Source organism: Trichosurus vulpecula, chromosome 3, assembly GCF_011100635.1.
Source record: "Trichosurus vulpecula isolate mTriVul1 chromosome 3, mTriVul1.pri, whole genome shotgun sequence".
In the NCBI taxonomy this organism is placed as follows: Eukaryota; Metazoa; Chordata; class Mammalia; order Diprotodontia; family Phalangeridae; genus Trichosurus; species Trichosurus vulpecula.
The window spans coordinates 246,327,836-246,347,779 of NC_050575.1; the positions used below are offsets into that span (position 1 = coordinate 246,327,836).

The following is a 19,944-nucleotide window of genomic DNA, read 5'->3' on the forward strand; positions in this document are numbered from 1 at the left end:
AAAGCATTTTTCCTGCACAGATCAAAATAGGGATATGGCCAGAGGCCTTATGGAACCGAGGAGGTAGTTGTCAGAAAGGCCACACATAGAATCTTCTAGCATGATATCTGAACTGGACCTGTTGAGCGTGCTCCAGGACAAGGAACAGTAGTAGATCCAGTAGGGGGAATCACTCTGACTCCTTGTATGGAGCCAGAATAGGAACTAATTGACAGCAGGGTCCACTATGGACTGAGAAAAGAAATTGAGGGCAGACTAAGAGGAGGAACAAGTTCAGCTGTACCTTTGCACAGCAGCGGTTGCAAATCCAGCTGAGACCCAAACCGAGACTGCATACAGAGTAAGGAGCAATAACAAAAGCAAACCATCTGTATATACTGACCTTGGAGTGGGTTGTAGATTGAGCCCACAGACCAGAGGCTGAAGACTACAACTCAGTGGCCAGAGCAGAGGACTCAGACCAATAGGGATCCTACAGTTCTGTTACATTAAATTTGAAGAGCTTTCCAGATAACTGACAGGGGACAGGGGACAAGGGTCAGGTGAATTCTACTGGAGTTTTAAGCAAGGCAGTCCTATATTGTCCAGAATTGTTCAGACTTCACCCTATATCAAATTGTTTATAGATCACTGAAAGTTTGAAGATCTCACCTCTGAGCCAGTGCTTGAAGAAAGCAGCCCTCAATACCCCTTCATCCCAAACAGGAGAAGAATCCCAGGGGATATAAATTAGAACCAAACAAGAGACCCTGCATTTCCTCCAGAAATGCAATGCCTGGCCTAAACACAAAATCACAATTCAGTAAATAAGGCTAGCTATGAGGCCAAAGATGCCCAAAACTCAAACCTAGAATACAGTAACTCTAAGACATCGACAAAGATAATCTCAGAGAGGAAATCAGGTGAACCACAATGTCAACTAGAATTCCTAGAAGAAATGGAGCAATGGTTTAAATTCTGGAAGGAAGGAAGGAAGGAAGGAACGAAAGAAGGAAGGAAGGAGGGAGAGAAAGAAAAAATAAGGAAAGAAAGAAAAAAAGAAGGAAGGAAGAAGGAAAGAAGAGAAACAAAGAAAGAAAGAAGATGCCAGTTAATTCAGAATCATTTGCACTAGAAAACAGAGGGCTTAAATTCGTCACACTCTTGCTTGATGATACATACACATCTGCTGGAAGTTGAACAAGGAGGACAGAAACACCATCTAGACAGAGCATATTTCTCCACAATGGATGTAACGTTTACAAAAATTTACAGTTGGTTGTTTTCCTTCATTTTCAAAGGATATGGGATCACTATGTTGGAGTCAAGGTACAATGTGTCCAACTGAGGCTGACCAGACCAATATGAACTCAGAACACTCTACCACAGGTGGGGCACAAACAGTCCATATGAATATTTGCAGTGGAGATGTCCCTAAATTTGCACATCTTACAATTCTTTTGAGCTACCGAAATTCTGCTTAGCTCATAGAGCACCACACCTTCTTTGATAAGGGCATGCCATACTGGGCAGTCCTTTGCTAGAATCTCCCATGTCAAACAATTGATTTATAAGTTCTTCAGAGACCTCAAGAGTGTCCTTGTATTACTTCTTCTGACCCCTATGTGAGCATTTCCCTCCTGTGCACTTTCTGTAAAATAGTTTTTTAGGCGAACTGTTTGGCATTTGAACATATCCCATCAGAGTTATGCTTTCAAACACAGAAAAGCTGAAATATTAATGATATTTTTACTGACTGCTATACTATAAAATTATTTTCATTAAAGGGTCATTGAAAAAAGGATTAAAAATTATAGACTAAATAATGTATTCCCGAAGGATTGGTAGTCCAAAGAACAAAGAGTGGATAACTAGAGATAATAATGACAGAAAATAATATTTTTATGTAGCCAAAACAGTTTTAAGAACAACTTCTAAATAAGTCTTTATTGCTCTTTTGTTTCCTATATCAGTATAGATATAAGATACAGACATATATATAGATATATAATTATAGATATAAGATATAGATAGATATAGATAACTCCAGTTTCCTTCCCCCTTCCCCTCCCAAAGAGCAATTGCATTTAACAAATATTTTTAAGAGGAAAAAATGTTGAGAAAGTCTAATAACGAGTGCAATGTGGACCTCCTACCACCGTGGGGGCGGGGGAGAGGGGGAGAAAGGGGGGCAGGGAAATCCTCTTTTTACATCCCTTCATTTGAGTCAGCTTTGATCTTTAGAATATTGTTAGATTAACTTTTGATTTTTTTTTGGCTTGTTTTTTTTTCCCTTTCATTTCCATATTTTTAGTTATTGTGTGTATTGGTTTCTTTGTTTTACTTACTTTAATCTGCATCAATTCATTTAGGTCTTTCCATGTTTCATGTTCATCACATATATAATTTCTTGCAGCACAGTAACATTCCATTACATTCATGTACTACAATTTGTTCAGCCATTCCTCAATCAAAGGGCTTTGTTTGTAATTCTTTGCTGTCACAAACAGCGCATCTATAATTTTTGGTGTATCTGAGGATTTTTTTTTTTATTGAAAGCTTTCTTGGAGTATAAGTCTAGTAATGGAATTTCTGGTTGAAACCAGTATGAACCTCTTAGTCACTTTATTTGACTAATCCTAAATTGGTTTCCATAATCTTTGCACCATTTCACAACTCCACCAACAATATATCAATTTGCCTATCATCCCACACCCTTTCAACATTGGATATAGTCATTATTTTTTGGTCATCTTTGTCAATTTGCAGGGTGTGAAGGGAAACCTTAGAGTTGTTTTCATTCCAGAATGTACAATCATTTCCATGCCACCATGGAGGAATCAGAGGAACATTTCATTGGATGACTTAGAAAATAAAAATGAGAAACACTGCATTTAAATTATTTCTAGGTTTCTTTTGGTGACAGGCTATAAACTCTTTGAGGAAGACCTTTTTTTTCCCTTTATATCACCTTTACCCAACAGTGCCTGGCATATAGTATGCAACTAATAAAACTTATTTAATTTGACTGGCTATACAAACACACACATACATACATATATATGCATGTATATTATATGTATACATATATGTATATATGTGCACATATACACACATAGAGATAGATAAAGATATCTATTTCTATCCATATATCTATAATTTAAAGGGCAGGAAGAGGACTTGGTCCAGGCTTTCTTAATTTGGGGGTTCATTGATAGATTTCAGTCGGGGAGAGAGGGAGATCTTTAAATCTGAATGGAATATATATATATCTATACATACATATATATATACACACAAATATATATATATGCAAACACATACATACTATATGTACACATATGTGGTTATACATGTATATACAAACACACTACCTATCTTTATTTTCATCAATATCTAACTGAAATTTAATACTTTCTTAATTTAAAAATATTACTCAGAAGAGTGCATAGGCTTCAACAGACTCACAACGGGGTCTATGACACGCAAAAAGCTTAAGAACCAATAGACCAATCCAATCGCTTTATTATTTTTCAAAATGTTTCATTCCAATAATCATCAGCATCCAATAATCATCAACAAAAGGTTCCAATAATTAACACAGCGTATATAACATTCTAAGGTTCAAACTACGTTTCAGTTTATTTACAATAGCATTCTTTTGGGGGGAGAAGGGGAAGGTAGGGGATCCTCCGCAGCAGGCACGTTGCCCAACATAATAAATAAATGTTTATTTTATGCTATCTATCTATCTATCTATCTATCTATTTATTTATTTATTTATTTATTTATTATTAAATGCTTAAGAAATGTTTGCTCCATGCAACAGAATAAATCGCGAACACTTGCGAAAGAGGAAACACGATAATTTCTAACTTTAAAAGTGATGGATTGTATATGACGTCTCTCGAGAGTTGAAGACCGAAATCTCATCTCTCGCGAGACATCCAAGGTCGCGTAAGACAGAATAACCGTAGACCGGGACCAAGAGGGGCGGGGCCGAGGGTGGGCAAAGCCTTGGAGGGGATTGATGACGTGACGGCGGATGGTGACGTAGCTTTCCGTGGTCTGCCCTCGCCGCTGCAGGGGAATTTGCTCTTGGCTGAGAAGATGCAGCCACAGTCCGAACCTATTCCGATGGGATTCCAACGGGTGATCACGGTTAGTCGGCCACGGCCAGACTCGGGGTGTGTGTGGGGGGTGGGGGGCGTGCTCTCTCCTGCCTCCGACTCGTCGGGGGCGCCGGAGCTTGAGGCGAGAGAAGCCGAACCGCTTCCGGGGAAGGCGGGCGCTCCACGCGATCGCCTGCCTGGGAACGGACGGGACTGGTGGACTCGGAGAAACTGAGCCCCACAGCAGAGAACCGATTGACTTGTCGAAGAATCAGGGGAAACCTGGTGTTAGAACCGAGACTTTGCGCCTTTCATCTCCCCGGGCTTCTGTTTCCCATCTGAAAAAGGTCCATTCTGGTTTTCTGTCTGAGTGGCCGAGCCACGCCTCCACTTCCCCCTGCTGGCCAGGACTCTCATTTGACAAAGAAGAAAACTAAGGGATTTAAAATCTGCAATTTAGAGTTGAGATTTTAGAGAAAGGTATCTTCTGTTGGGAAAAATTTGTAACTTTTTTTTTTGTCCTTGCCATATCCATGTGAGACTCAGTATCTTGCGTGTAATAGGTGTTTAATACAAAAAAAAAAAAAAACGCTTGATGGACTGAGAGAGGATTGAATTTGTCAAAGGACTTGAATTAAAATATGGGCTCTAGACCTTTGTGACTTTGGGAATATCACTTGGGATCTTGTAAGGCTCTTGAGGGCATGGACTGCTCTGTTTTTGTCTTTGTGACTCTACTATCTACTTTGAATATAATAATAATTGAACACTCGTTAATAAAACACTTATTGAACGGAATGGAAGCAGGACTTTAGGGAGTCGCACAGGTACTAAGTGGCAGAGGCAAGGTTTCATCCCAGGTCCTGTGATTCCAAATTCAGCACTCCTGTACACTGAATTACCAACTTATTCTCTGGGCCTCAGGCTTCCCTCTCTGTTAAAGTGAGGGTTTTGAACTAGATGACCTTTAGAATCAATTCCATTGCTAAATTTATGATGCTTTCCTTTGCACCCTGAACTGGGAATCAGAAAACTGGACTTCCAGTTCTGTCTCTTGATTAATTAGGTATGTGTGTTACTTGGCCATTCTGGGCCTTGGGTAGTCTGTCAGTCAAGCAGCTGACAAGTCAAGAAATCAAGTTCAACAAGCATTTTACTTAATAAATGCTGACTAAGTGCTAGGCATTGTGCTAAGCCTTAGGGATACAAAGAAAGGGGGGGAAAAGTCCTGCTTTCCAACTCACAATCTAATGGAGGAAGACAATATGCAAACAGTTAAGTACAAACAAGATAATACAGAATAAATTGAACATGATTTCGTGGGGATGACACTAAGATTAAAGAGGATCTTTTGCGGATATTTCAGCTGAGATTTGAAGGAACCCCCAGGAAATGAGGAGGTGAGATGAGGGGAGAGTTGCAGGGATGGGGGTGGTCATTAAAAATGCTCGGTTAGGAGATGGAGTGCCTTGTTTGAAGGACAGCAAGGAGGCCAGTGTCACTGAATTATAGAGTACATGGAGGGGAATAAACTATAAGAAGACTGGAAAGGTGGGGGAGGGGAACAGGTTATGAAGGACTTTAAATGCTACTTTAGGGTGTCCCAAAAGCCCTAGTGAAGTTTTAAAACTTTTGGGACTCCCTGTTTGATTCCTGGGTGTAATAAGGAACCCTTAGAATTTATTGAATTCAGGATTGATATAGCTAGACCTGCATCTAGGAAGATCAATTTGTTGGCTGAGTCAGTAGATAGACTGCAGTGGGGAGACACTTGAGGCACATAGACCAAGCAGAAGGCTATTGCAGTAGTCCAGACTGAGGACCTATGTTAGTGTGTTGGCAGTGTCAGAGGAAACAAGGTATCATGTCATATATGTTATGAAAATAGAATTGAAAGGACTTGGCAGCTAATTGAATATGGCAGAGGGGCAAGCAAGAGTGAAGAGTTGAGGATGACACCTCATCTTTGCAAGCCTAAGTGACAACAGTATTTGTTGACTGGTGGTAATAGGGAAATTATGAAGAGGGGACATTTTGGGAGAAATATAATAGTTCAGTTTTGAACAAGTTGAGTTTAAGATGTCTAGGAGCCATCCAGTCCAGGATGTTCAATGGGTGGTTAGAGATGCAAGACTGGAGGTAGAAAAGTTAGAGCTGGACAAATAGGTTGTGTCTTCTCTGTGCCAGGCGCAATGGTAATTGCTGGGGATACAGGATTCAATCAGGGCAGACAACAGAGAGAGAGAGAGAGAGAGAGAGTGTGTGTGTGTGTGTGTAGATATGTGTATGTAGATATATGTATTTATGGATAGGGACTGTTGATTTCGCAAAATAGAAAATTCCTGGGTGAAAAAGTCTCCTCTGCACCATTTCAGGTCAGCTCTTTCTCTGCAACTAGTTATATAGAGTTATCTGGGGCACTGAGAGTTTAAATGACTTGCCTGGACTCACATTGAAAATATGTGTCAGAGGTGGGACTTGAACCCTAGTCTTCAGGATTTCAAGGACAGAATATATACAAAATAAATGGAAGATAATTTTGGGAAGGAGGGCACTAGCAACTACGAATCAGGAAAAGCTTCATGTGGAAGTTGGTACTTGACCCAACTCAAATGAAACAAGGGATTCTAAGGAATCCCTTACAAGATGCAGGAGTGAGTTCGTTCCAGGGCCTGGACAGTCAGTGCAAAGGCATGGAGACAGGAGATGGAGTGTCATGGGTGAGGAATATTAAGGCCAGAATCAAAGACTGCAGGAAGTGGAGCAATGTATAATAAGGATGGAAAGGTGAGTTTGAGCCAACTTGTGAAGAGCTGTGAATGCCAAACCGGAGGATTTTATTTTTTTATCCTAGAGGTAATGAGGAGTCATTAGAGTTTACTGAGACATGAGCAAGTGACGTATTCAGAATTGTGCTTTAGGAAAATCACTGACAGCTGTGTTCCCTGTGGACTGAGGGAAACAAAATCGAATACTGTTTCAGTAGTCCAGATAGGAGATGAGGAGGACCTAACATTCAGGTGCTGGCCATGTAAGTAAGGAGAAAGTAAAATGTGAGAGATGTTGTAGAGATAGAAACAAGAAGGTTTGACAGCTAAATGGTGGAGTGAGGAAGAGTGAGGAGTCAGAGTTACTAATGCCTAACTTGTGGATTTGGTTGACTGGAAAAATAGTGGTACCTTTAATACAAATAGGGAATTTCTCTGCAAACTAAATGGTTGGACAGATGAAAGAACTACCTAATGAACAAAGTACTGGCCAGATTACTAAGGGATTATAAGAATCTTTTCTTCATTTACAAACTGAAAGAACTAGACTACGTGCCTCACAGTACCTTCACATTTGATTTTTTACCGAGAGGTAAATTTTGATTTAGCATTAGCTCTTTCCTATCAGGAAAAAAAAAAACATAGTGGAATATGTCGAGCACTGGATTCTCCTGTACTTGATACAAACAAAAACTGTAGGATCACTTTTATTATAAAGAGGATTCAAAGTAAGATGCCATTTGGAATAATTGTTTTGATGTCTCTTTCAATCAGTTAATAAGTAAGTATTTATTAAACATTATGCTTTTTATTGTGCTAAGCACACGGATACAAAGAAAAGGTAGGAAAAACTGCTTAAGATTCTAATTCTTTTATCTCAAAAGTACCTTCTACCTCTCAATCCTTTAATCCTATGATAATATATTGTATGTTATAATATAATTAGTAATTAATCATCTAGTCCAGGCCTGCTTAATGTGGGATTTATGAACTTTTTAAAAACATATTTTGAGAACTGCATTTCACTATAATTGATTTCCTTCTATTTTATGCATTTAAAAACATTATTCTGATAAAGTCATGCATAGGCTTAACCACTTTGCCAAAGGGGTCCTTGACATAAAATCCCCCCCAATTTCCAGTCTGACTGCCTCATTTTCCAGAAGAGCAAGGTGTGGCTCAGAAAAGACTCCCATAATCCCTTAGTACTTTGTTCATTAGGTCACTAAAGTTCCTTCATCTATCCCACCATTTAGTTTGTAAGGAAATTCTTTATTTCTGTTACAGGTACTACTATTTTTCCAGTCATCCCAATTCACAGGTTCAGCATTATGGTACTGTGAAAAGAACACTGGCTTTGGAATCTGGATACCTGGGTTCAAGTACTGGCTTTGTTACTAGGTAGCAATTTACTTCAATTATCTTAGCCTAAGTTTCCCCATCTGTGAATTGAGGATATTGGACAAGATGATGTCTAAAGAACCTTCATGGTCTAAAATACAGTCCAGTTCAGACATACAAACCAGCGCTCTTTCTGTGGCATCAAATTTGCCTCTCCCTCAAAAACCTGATAGATAGAAGTACAAACAGTGTGAATGAATGAATGGAAAAGCATTTATTAAACACTTGCCATGTGTAAAGCACCAATAGAAAAGATATACCTTGCTCCTTATTAGCTTGCTTTATACTTTCTACTGCCTCTCAAAATGGTGATTTTCACCCAGCATCAGTGTACCTGCTTTAGAGTAGAATGATGCTCTTTCCCAAGACACCCATCCTTTGCACCCTTAGTTCATTTTCTGTTATTTCCCCCTCTTTCTCTACTCCTTTTCCCCAGCTTTCTCCTCTCCTGCTATTTTCTTGTGTGTACTTCTTGAACTAGGAAGGCTCATGAGGCATTGCTAAATATCAGTGGAGGCATTTACAGGTAAAGTAGTCTAAGTAAAAGAAGTATTGCCCAAGTGATGATTCCCCGGGTATTGTTCAGCATGAGGACTGGTAACTGGTCCATTAATACCTTATATTGATTTGATAGTAATAAGTTTATGATGTTTATTCCTTATATTATAGCACACTGACTGGTCTGAGCCATGGTTACTGGGACTTTTAGGCTTCCACGTACTTTGCCTGTTGCTCACGTACCTTACTTTCCAACGATACCGACTTCAGATTGGGCATTTCCTGTGTTTGGGTGAGTGAAAAAACTACTTGGGGCTAAGCTATCTATATGAAATATTAGTTGCTTCCAATCTCTACAGATATACTTGATGGTGGAGTGGAGTAACCCCAAATGCTGGTAATCTCCATCAAGTTGGAAAGGTTCTAAGTAGGAGTCCAACAGCCCATTGTGTGTTTGTCTTGTGAAGTCACCAGCCTAGGTGAATGTTGGAGAAATAAATGTGTTGCCAGAGGGTTGGACACCATTATTTCAGCCAGAGCATTTCATGAAGACCATCTACTGAGAAGCAGAAGTATAACAGTCTGCATTGGTAGAGGAGAGTATCTACACTGGTGAAATCATGGATCATTTAAGTATTGAAATAAGTACACTTAGGGGGCAGCTTGGGGGTTCAGTGAGTAGAGCACCGGCCCTGGAGTCGGGAGGACCTGAGTTCAAATCTGCCCTCGGACACTTGACACATTTACTAGCTGTGTGACCTTGGGCAAGTCACTTAACCCCAATTGCCCTGACTTTAGCCCTCCCCCCCAAAAAATTTAAAAGAAATAAGTACATTTTATGAAAATGCCCAGACCCACTTACCATATTTTTAATATTAATTATAGATGAAATACTATAAGCCTAATACCTTATACATAGTAGATACTTAATAAATCATTGTTGACTTGAATTCAGTTTTTGTACATTGTATGTTCTCAAATGCTTATTGGACAATGAATGAATGAGTCTTACGGTCGAATTGAACTGAGTGGGCTCTAGTTTAACAAGTATTGATTTTACCTGTTACTAGACACTGTACTAAACTGTTTTTTGCTGTTTGTGTGAAAGTAGAAAAACTTAAAACAAATACACTATTTCTGCCTTCGTGGAGTTTATAATCTCATTGGACAGGCAAGCTACATGCTTAAAACTGCTAGATACCAACATCTTCCTTTGTGTTCCATCCCCACATGTTTCTGTCTTCATTTTATTTCCATATAAAACAAAGGCAAGTGTTGGTCAAGAGTACAATTCCCTAATTATATATGAATTAAAATGTTGAGATGCAGTGTTGTTATAGAGGATAGAGACCTGGCTTTGGAGTCAGAAGACCTAGTTTCAGTTCTCACTAGCATTGTGACTGTGGGCAAGTCCCCTAATCTCCCAGTACTCATAGTCATCTCTCTTAAGACCATTAATGCAGAGGATTTCCATTTCAGCATTGATGAAGGGAGTTTTCAAAGTGGAAATTCTTTCCATACATGAAATCACAATTTTAGAACCTCCCTATCCCAGATAGTTAGATAGAATGTTATGAGAGAATGTTAGTGCTAGCCATAATAAAATGAAAATTATGAATAGGCTAATGATAGCTAATAATAATAGCTAACATTGATTTAGCGATATGTGCCAGGGCCTGTGCTAAGCACTTTGCAATTATCATCTCAAATCTTACTGTTAAACATGCTTTGGGAGTGGTGCAGTTTGATCAGGCCAGTGTAGTGTAAGAATGCTGAATTCTAGATCCAGCTGTGTCTCTAGTATATCACCTTGAGGAAGTTGATTTCTGAACCTTAGTGCCTTCATTTGTAGAATGAGGACATTGAACTAAATTATCTCTAAAGTCTCTGTTAGCTCTAAAACTGTTATTCTTAAAAGTCCTGTATATGATGGCTAAGACTCATGATACTTTACCTCTATATTTATGAGGCAGGTAGGTAACTCAGAGCTAGTCTGGACTGGAGTCAAAAAATCCTAAGTTCAAATCCAGCCTCGGTAGCTATGTAATCCTGGGCAAGTCATTTAACCTCAATTTGCCTCAGATTCCCCAATTATAAAATGAGGATTATAGCAGTATCTACTTCACAGGATTGTTGAGTGGATCAAATGAGACTGTATTTGTAAAGTGTTTAATACAGTGCCTAATACATAGTAGGTGCTGTATAGATGCTTTTATGCCCTCCTCTTCATTGTTCCTTCTAAATATAGAATTGTCTTCTATAAGACTCTCAACATATTCAATTTCTTATTCTAGCATTTTTCCTTATGCTATTTTAAAAGAAGTCTAGTTTTTAAAAAATATATTTTAATTATTAATACCTTATAATAATTATTCATGTCAAAGTCATTTTCATTATGACTTGTTTTCTTTCTTTTTTCCAGTGATTTTAGTCTACTGTGCTGAATATATCAATGAACTGGCTGCTATGAATTGGAGGTAAAAATGATTTAAGTTTATGTTTTTGACATAGTACTTTATAACATATTCCTCAGATTCTCCTAAGTTAGAGTTCTGGGAGCTGTTTCCAAGATTTTTTCATTTTGTTGATGCTTTGGAGTAGAAGTGTCAGACTCATTGTCCTTGCCACAAAACTCCCTCTTGTAGCCTGAACCAGTTTAAAATATAATTGGGAAATGTATAACAAAATAAAAATACAGTACAGCATAGATAATGTTAACGTGAGATTTTCTAAACCCCACTTTCACCCTCCTTTACTATTTGAGTTTAACCCCACTGCTTTGAAGTATACAGCCTTGTTTTTGAGACTTTTTTTGTCCATCTGGAAAGGAGCCCTTTATAATTTTATATTTTTATAAAATATAATTTTATATGTTACATATTATAATAACTTTATGTATTTCTTTATAGCTTCCTCATTGGTACTTTCTCTCTCCATTCTTCCCTCCCTCCCTCCCTCCTTCTCTCTTTCGAACTGAAAGGCTGAATATGTTTTGGAAATTGGCAAGCCCGTAAAAACCAGATTGCTTTACTAGCAGCATTTTCTTGTACTACAGATATCTCTGAGCAAAATCCAAAATTTTTTCTGAGGTATATTACTAAGTTTTACACAAATCATAGTAAAGAGGGCAAAAGAGAATAAAAAGAACTGAGAAATTATGGCTGCTTTGAAGAAATATGGTATTAGCAGGTTATAGGTAGGGAATATAACTTAATATTTGAAGGGATTTGAGAAATTGCAAGGAGCTGTAAGCATTTGGCTAAAATGAACATTGGGCCTGTGAAATGATTAACGAAAGCTGTTAACTTTAGAATAATTAAACAGAAGAAGAAAAAGTGCTGGATAGTTCTGTAATTATAATAATAATTCATATTTATAAGATGCACTAAGGTTTATAAAAAACTTTCCTTACAACAATCCTGTGAGACTAGCAATGGATATATCACTTCTACTTTGTAGATGAAGAAAGACACAAAGACATATTTGCAGTGATACCTATAGGATCATGCAGTGTGTGTGTGTGTGTGTGTGTGTGTGTGTGTGTGTGTGTGTGTGTGTACACATATATACATATGATAAGTCTTACAAATTACTTTAGTGATTTTTTTCCATAAGTTTAGTAATCTTTTTCTTAAAACGATTAATGGAAAACAAATAGTCAGCAAATATTGTTGAATCCCTACTGTTACCCAGCTTTGTAGGAAATATAGAAGCAGAAGACATGATTTCTGCTTTCAGCAAACTACAAATATTTCTTAAGTGGAATTGAATTACTCTTGGATTAAGGAATAGAATCATCATCACCATCCTCATCATAGTAGTAGCAGCAGTAGCATTAACAGCAGCAGCAGCAGCTAGGTGTTATAGTAGATAGAGTTCTGAGTTCAAATCCATGCTCAGACACTTAGTTTTCATAACCTGGAGAAGTCACTTAACCGCATCTGTAAAATGGAGTTAATAATAGCACTTACCTCCAGGGTTGTTATGAGGATCAAATGAAATAATAATTATAAAGTATTTAGCACAGTACATGGCACTTATTAAGTACTATATAAAAATTATTATCATCCGTTGGAGAAAGAAATGGCAAACCACTCCAATGTCTTTGCCAAGAAAACTCCTAAAAGGGTCATGAAGAGTCAGAAAAGACTGAAAACAACTTTACGTTATCAGTAGAAGTGGTAGTATAGTAGTGGTGTGGTAGTAGTAGTAGTAGTAGTAGTAGTAGTAGTAGTAGTAGTAGTAGTAGTAGTAGTAGCAGCAGCAGCTGTAGCTGTAGCAGTATACATGTCAGAAGTATCATGTACATGCATTTGTGAAAATGTATAATTTTGATGATTTATGCTATATTTATTACGTATATAATCTATAAATATTTTATTATACTATCATAAACATTAATATAATATAATAAATATATTACAAAATAGAAACTATATTATAAAATATAAAAAGTATAAACTATATTCAATGAATACATGATCAGAATCTATCCATATTTTCCATCCACTGTGATTCTATACTCTGTCCTCCCATAAATCCAACACAGAGGATATACTTACTACAGTGGGCCTTCTAACAGTATGTAGTGTCAGTGCAGTACATGAACTATCCATCTATAATCCCTCATTTTTACTATCTGACCAGTCCAACTTCTTTTCTGAGTAGAACTTTTAAATTTCTTTTATGTTACTCCTTGCCTAGGAGTTAGTACTACATTGACCTCTCTGGGCCCTGGAGGCCCTCTGTGCAATTGTCTATTCCCCACCTTGGGTTACCTCCAATTTTGATTCTTCAGATATTGTGTGGTGCTGTGATTTGTAGTTTTACATTCATCCTTTCTACATTGCTACTTTCCCCGTCACAGTTTTGATATATTGTGGGTGGGCATAAGAAATTAAATGGAAGTTTTGGGGGAATTTTGGAGAAGCTGTAGACAACACAAAAAAGCCGGCAGATGATACAAAAAAGTTTAGAAACTCAGAAATCCAGAAAATATATGTATAGATTTGAATAATATCAGTAGATTTCATGTTTTAATACCATAATAATTTAGTCGTCTTCTCTGGTACAAAGGGAGGGCCAAAATTTTATGTGGATTTTCCAGATCTCAGGCATGCCGTACCTGTAACATTTGGGATGTGGGATAACTGTATAGCGTCACCAGAAGAAGATAAGTGTTAAACAATGAGCTTTTTAATTTTTTTTTCCCTAAAGGGAACATCTTGAGATTATCAGAATTGTTATCCTATCTAATTCTCCACCAAGGCTATTATCTATCTGCAGTGTCTAAGCTATATGTGTTTATAGACTAACTCTAATTATCCAGCTCCATGTCCTAGTGTGGACAATAGACGTCATTTACACATGTGGTTTTCTTGTTTGGATCAATAAGACAGTCTTTGTTGTGTGGTTATAGATCTCATTTAAGATGCCCTGTTGTTGTTGTTAGTCCTTCATTCTTGAAGATATCCAATGACAGACATCAGGAGGGTGATGTGTTGACTTGAAAGTGAATTGGAGGCAATGCTATACAAAAATCATCAACCTCACTCTTTCCTGGAGAGTCACCTGAGTCCAGTGGCAAAACATTGGTCAGGATGACTAGTGATGGCCCCGGATGCACTGAGAGACCTTGGGCTTTAGTGTTGCATTAGTATTGCGATTTTCCCAGATGTCCGTCATTTATCATTTTCTTGTTTTGTAGACCTTGGCCTTTTTAAACTAAGGTCTCTCCCGGGTCTCAGTTTGTCTGAGGCAACACCTAGTCAGTAATTCAGTAAAGGCTAGGTAAGAATTGAGGCAAAAGATGGCCTAGTTTGTCTTCACAGAACAATCAGTCTGGAAGGGGAAGATCCTCAGAGTTTCTGGCCAGAACAGAAACAGTTGCTATTTACACTCACTCTGAGCCATCAAAACTCAAACAGTGAGAAAGTGAGGCTTGGGTTGGGACCTGTTACTGGCCATTCGGTCAGAGCCAGAATGGTTAGGGTTAAGTTTAGGGTTAGGGTTAGGGAAGGCAAAACTGTAGTCAGTTTCATTCTTTGTGAAGTTGTTCAGTGCTCATTATGTCCAGCATGATCTTAATTCCTTTTTTAAGGATAGTCTTGATGATATGCAAACATAAAACCTATTCGTAGACAACCAGTCTATATACCTTTCATGTCCTGTTCCTGAACCCTTATCTTCTAATATTTTGTAATATCTTGTAATATTTTCTTCCATCCTCTTCATTTTCATCTTCATGTAGAAGATACTAAGCATGTAAGTTTGTGGGTGTGTATATATGGTGTAGGGAAAGAGGGGGAAGAAAAAAGAGTGAGCAAGAGAACACTATGAAATAAACCAACTGCCACTATTTGCACCTTCAAGAAGAAATCACAAGGTATGGATGATATTCATGTGTGTATAAATATAATGCATAATTATTCCTATGATTTATTACAGGGTTCAGATTTTGAAGCCAGTAATAACCTATAGGTAATTTAAAAAGGATGGTTTTAGTTAAGGTCATTTCCTTAGGCTTGGTCTGATGGTTTATTTTTCTTTTTGATAAGTGCCTGGCCTATTTTACTAATCTTGCTTCATCCATTTTTCTTGTCTGTTAATTTCTGGATAACACAATTCACCTGATTACCTTGGTAATGGGCCTAGTACCAAAGGAATGATGGTAGGGGGAAAAATAGATCCAAAAATTGGTTTTATGATGTGGTAATAGACTGACCCATATATCTGTTTAGATGATTTTGATGTGTGTGGGAATTTTTTTCCAACTAACATTTTTTTTTTGTTTTTTGTTTTTTTTATTTTACATATAGGTTATTTTCTAAATACCAATATTTTGATTCAAGAGGGATGTTTATTTCCATGGTTTTTTCAGCACCATTGCTGGTAAATGCTATGATCATTGTGGTACGTGTAATTACAAATCATGAAGTTTAATTTTCTCTTTCAAAATTTATTTTCAATTATGTGTATTGCTCACAAATACTTTATATTTTAGATTACATGGGTGCATAAAACAGTGGCTGTTATGAGTGAGTTGAAGATCCTGCAACAAAAAAGAAAAGCAGAAAGAGAAAAGAAGAGGAAATCAGAATAATGTAGATGAATTTTATTTGAATTTTCTAACCTTCTAACAGTTATTTTTGCTTCAATCTTTGTGTATCTTGTGGTAGGATATATTGCAGTGGTACCTTTAGTATCCTCATGGTTTGAAGCAGCAGCCATGTATTCTTTTACTTCAGTTTTCAGTGGGATAGAGGAAAACACTTAATTCACTTATTTAATATAAGTCTTAATTTAATATCATATGAGGCTATGTTTCCTTCAGCTCTAAAATTGCATTATATTGATAGGTCATTATTGTTACAGTCTAAAGATAACCTAAATGACTCTGTAATTTAAATATTTTTAGTGTTCCATCTGAACTGTATCTTTATTTGTTTATTTAGAAATCTCTTCTGATTTTGTTAAGTTATGCACTGATCATTTGTGTCAGTGGTGTTGCTCAGGATCCCTGCTGGCCATATGTTGACTTAGAAAACCACATGTTCACCTCATCTATCTTCTATTATATTTTATTTATTTTGTTAAATATTTTCCAGTTACATTTTAATTTGGTTCAGGTGCACTTGGAAGTGTTGTGAGCTGGCTGCATGTTTGACCACCTGATTTATGTGGTATAACTTCCAAAGCATTAAATCTTTTAATGTCTAACATTAAATAATGATCTTTGACATAACTATTGGAACATTTTTTGTTGACACAATTAGCTTTGATGTAAATTCAACAGTGTCCTTGCGCAAAACAGACTTTAATATGTTAGGAAAATAATCTTAGTTTATTGGACTACTCTTTAAATTACAATCCTATATAATTTGTCCACAAAAACTGTTTTTGTATAGATTGTGTGACATCATGACCAAATAAAATCCGCAAGATAGAATGAATTGTAATGGAAGTTTAAAAATATTTATTTAAAAAATATATGCTTGAAAATACTGTAAAAATTGTTTTTTTAAAAAAATGAAGCAATTAATACAGGATGTCCCCAAAATCTTAGGCGTTAATATACCAAGACTTTGGGGACATCTTATACAAGTGAGCATACATCAGAAGATTCTAAGAATAGGGTAATGAAACAAGAACCCTCTATCTTCAAAGCCTTATATTTTCAGAAAATATTAGAAAATAATCCATTTATATCTTTAAATGATGCTTAATCATCTACTTTTCTTTATAAAGTTTGTGTTTGAATTTTCAGAATTTGGCCAGTCGGAAGCAGAATATCACTAATTTTGTTTTTTCAGAAGCCACTTCATAATCTCACTCATGAAATAATATCCCAGTTCCATCTCAGTCTAGAATTGTACTATTTATATAAAGAATGAGAGATATTTGTAGGGGAAAAGTATAAAAAAAATTTCAGAAGGCAAAATGATAGAATGCTATGTCATTAAAAACAGTAATAATAGCTAAAAATTGATGTAATGCCTACTGTGCCCTAGATACCAAGCTAAGCACTTTTCAGATTTTATCTCATTTCATCCTCACTTCAACCCTGGCTGGTAGTTGCTTTTATTACACCCATTCTACAGATGAGGAATTTGAGGCAATCAGAGGTTGAGTGACTTGCCCAGCGTTACACAACTAGTAAGTATTTGCTGAGGTTGAATTTGAACTCAAATCTTCCTAATTCCAGGCGTGGTGCTCTATCCACTGTGCTGCTTACCTGCCCAGTTTTTTTTCTTTAAAAAAATGTTTTCCCTCCATTTTTTAAAATAAAGTGACAGTTCTTCACTTTTTTTTTTTGCATTGTGAAAAGAAGTTAATGTTCTAGAAATAAAAAAGATGACTCAATTGTAGAATTTCTGTATGAAAATTTGAAAAGTAAAATAATCTCATATTCAGAAATTGTATCCTATATTATTAAAAATAAAATACCTGTCCTTTTTGGATGATTAAATACATCCTAGCCACGAAAAGATGTAATAATTTGTTGGATATTGGCTTGTCACTTTACAGAGTGGCTTAGCTTAATCTTAAAAATAAACAAGGAGCTTTTAACCTGAAAATTTTTTATCAATTCTCTAATGCTTGGTATCATAGTTCTTCTTAAGCATATTCCTGGGCATTGAATATGAAGTAGTAGTGTAAAGAAATATAATATCGTTATTATGGTTTAATTTTTAAGTGAACATAAATCCAAGTCTGATTTGTTTCAGGTTCTGAATTTATGGAATCCTGATAATTTGCACAGTTTCAGTAAGGCTTAAATATTAACCAAATAAATGACCATAATGTTCTTTCAAAAATAGCTCCTATTGCAACTATAGATGTCCTACTCAGTAATTGGGTCATCATAATAGAGACAGGTAGCTAATGGGAAAGCAACAACAACACTGGATTTGAATTTAGAAGATCTGAATTTTTGTCCTTGTACACTGTTGGAGTGATTTGGGGGCAGTTGAAGTAACTTTTAAAGTGTGCCTATTCCTTATCTTCTCAAAGAGATGTGTATATTTAACTTCACTTTAAAAAAAGGACATTTAAAAATAGGAACTTTTTCTATAAATTAAACCTCATTTATATTTTATTTGAATTTTTATTTGAATCCAAAGCTACCTTGGATATAATTTGGACCCTGAGTTTTAATAATAAAGACATTCTTGACAAGCACTCACTATAAAGTAAAAAGGATTGGGGAGAGTGTTTTAATTTTCTTTAGATCTTTTCAAATCACATTTATATTATCAGGTCTGTCATTAGGAAACCCTTTTGAGGATTTTAAATAAGAAAAAAAAAAGGAAGGTTTAGATTTGACCTTGTTTCTAAAGCTGCTTAGTATTTTTCTATTCAATTATCTATTATAAATCTCAGTGTTGGGTTGTGGTCATTGGTAGAAAATACCCTACAAACCTAAATACCTAATGCTAATCATTAATCATATAAAAAGATCATATCATGCAGAATCTGGCCAGGTAGCCCCCCTACCTCTAGACCAGGGGTGGGGAACCTGCAGCCTCAAGGCCATATGTGGCTCTCTAGGTCCTCACATGTGGCCCTTTGGCTGAATCCAAACCTCACAGAATGAATCCCTTTAATAAAAGGATTTGTTCTGTAAAACTTGGGACTCAGTCAAAAGGCCGCACCCAGTGCCCTAGAAGGCCACCTGTGGCCTCAAGGCTGCAGGTTCCCCACCCCTGCTCTGGACTCTGCATTGTCTCTTCTATAAAATATAAATTCTTCATCTTGACATTTAAAGCCATTCCTTGTCAGACTCCAGTCCACATCCATCCCAGACTTATTTCATGATACTTCTTTTCATGAATATTTGTTCAAGCTAAGCCTTTGTTGTACTTGATGCCCTTGCACAGACTAAACCCCACCTCTCTCCCCCCATGCCTAGAATTAATTCCCCTCCTACCTACCTTCCACCTCTGAGAAACTTCAGCCTCATTTAAGACTTATCCTATGTGCTACCTCTTAAGGAATTCCTTTCTTCATCACCCTTGCTGTTAGTGACCTAGGCCTTTGTAAATCTTGTGTCCTCCAATGGAATATAAACTACTTGAAGACAGAACCTATTTTTCTTTTTTTTTTTTTTTTGTTCTTAATGTCTTGCACACAGACGGCACTTAAACACTTTTAAGTTGTTAATAAAGAACTTGTTGGTACATCAAAAATGCTTTATCAAGCCTTAATAAGGAAACTGATTGTGGCAACATTCAGAAGTCAGTCTCAGCTTGTTTTGTTTGTTTTATTTCTGTAAATAAAAATAAATTCCACCCCATTTCAAAATGATGTAAATTGAGAGGGTGTTGGGTAAAGGAAGAATTGTGCTGAATTGAGTATTTTTGTGACCGTCACAAAACAATGATGTATTACTATGTAAATACTCATGTACCATTTTGTTGTGCTTATATTTGAATGCAACAAAATATATTGTTAATAAAATTTGATATGTTTTCCTAAAATTTTGTTGATACTGTTTTGTACTTTTATAAATTGTTATGTTTTTGTGTCTATGAAGGACATGAGGGGATAACTTAAAATTAATATATGATGTTAGTTGGTAACTAAAACTAAGTCAGGATGAAGGCAAATCGCATTGGTGTTGTTTGAGTCCTAGAATTCTCAGATGTTTCAGGACAAGCCAGCATAGCTTAGTGAAGGGCTTCTTA

The 19,944-nt window shown here is 36.6% G+C and overlaps 1 protein-coding gene across 1 annotated transcript; it reads left to right on the top strand.

Annotated features, from left to right (window-relative positions):
• The first annotated feature begins 4,007 nt into the window (after nt 1-4,007).
• TMEM18 (transmembrane protein 18) lies at nt 4,008-18,782 on the top strand. The gene is made up of 5 exons (XM_036752613.1): nt 4,008-4,140; nt 8,930-9,050; nt 11,181-11,235; nt 15,577-15,670; nt 15,762-18,782. Exons 1-5 carry the CDS (start codon nt 4,090-4,092, stop codon nt 15,858-15,860), a joined length of 420 nt encoding a protein of 139 aa, XP_036608508.1. The 5' UTR covers nt 4,008-4,089; the 3' UTR covers nt 15,861-18,782.
• The last annotated feature ends 1,162 nt before the right edge of the window (nt 18,783-19,944 follow it).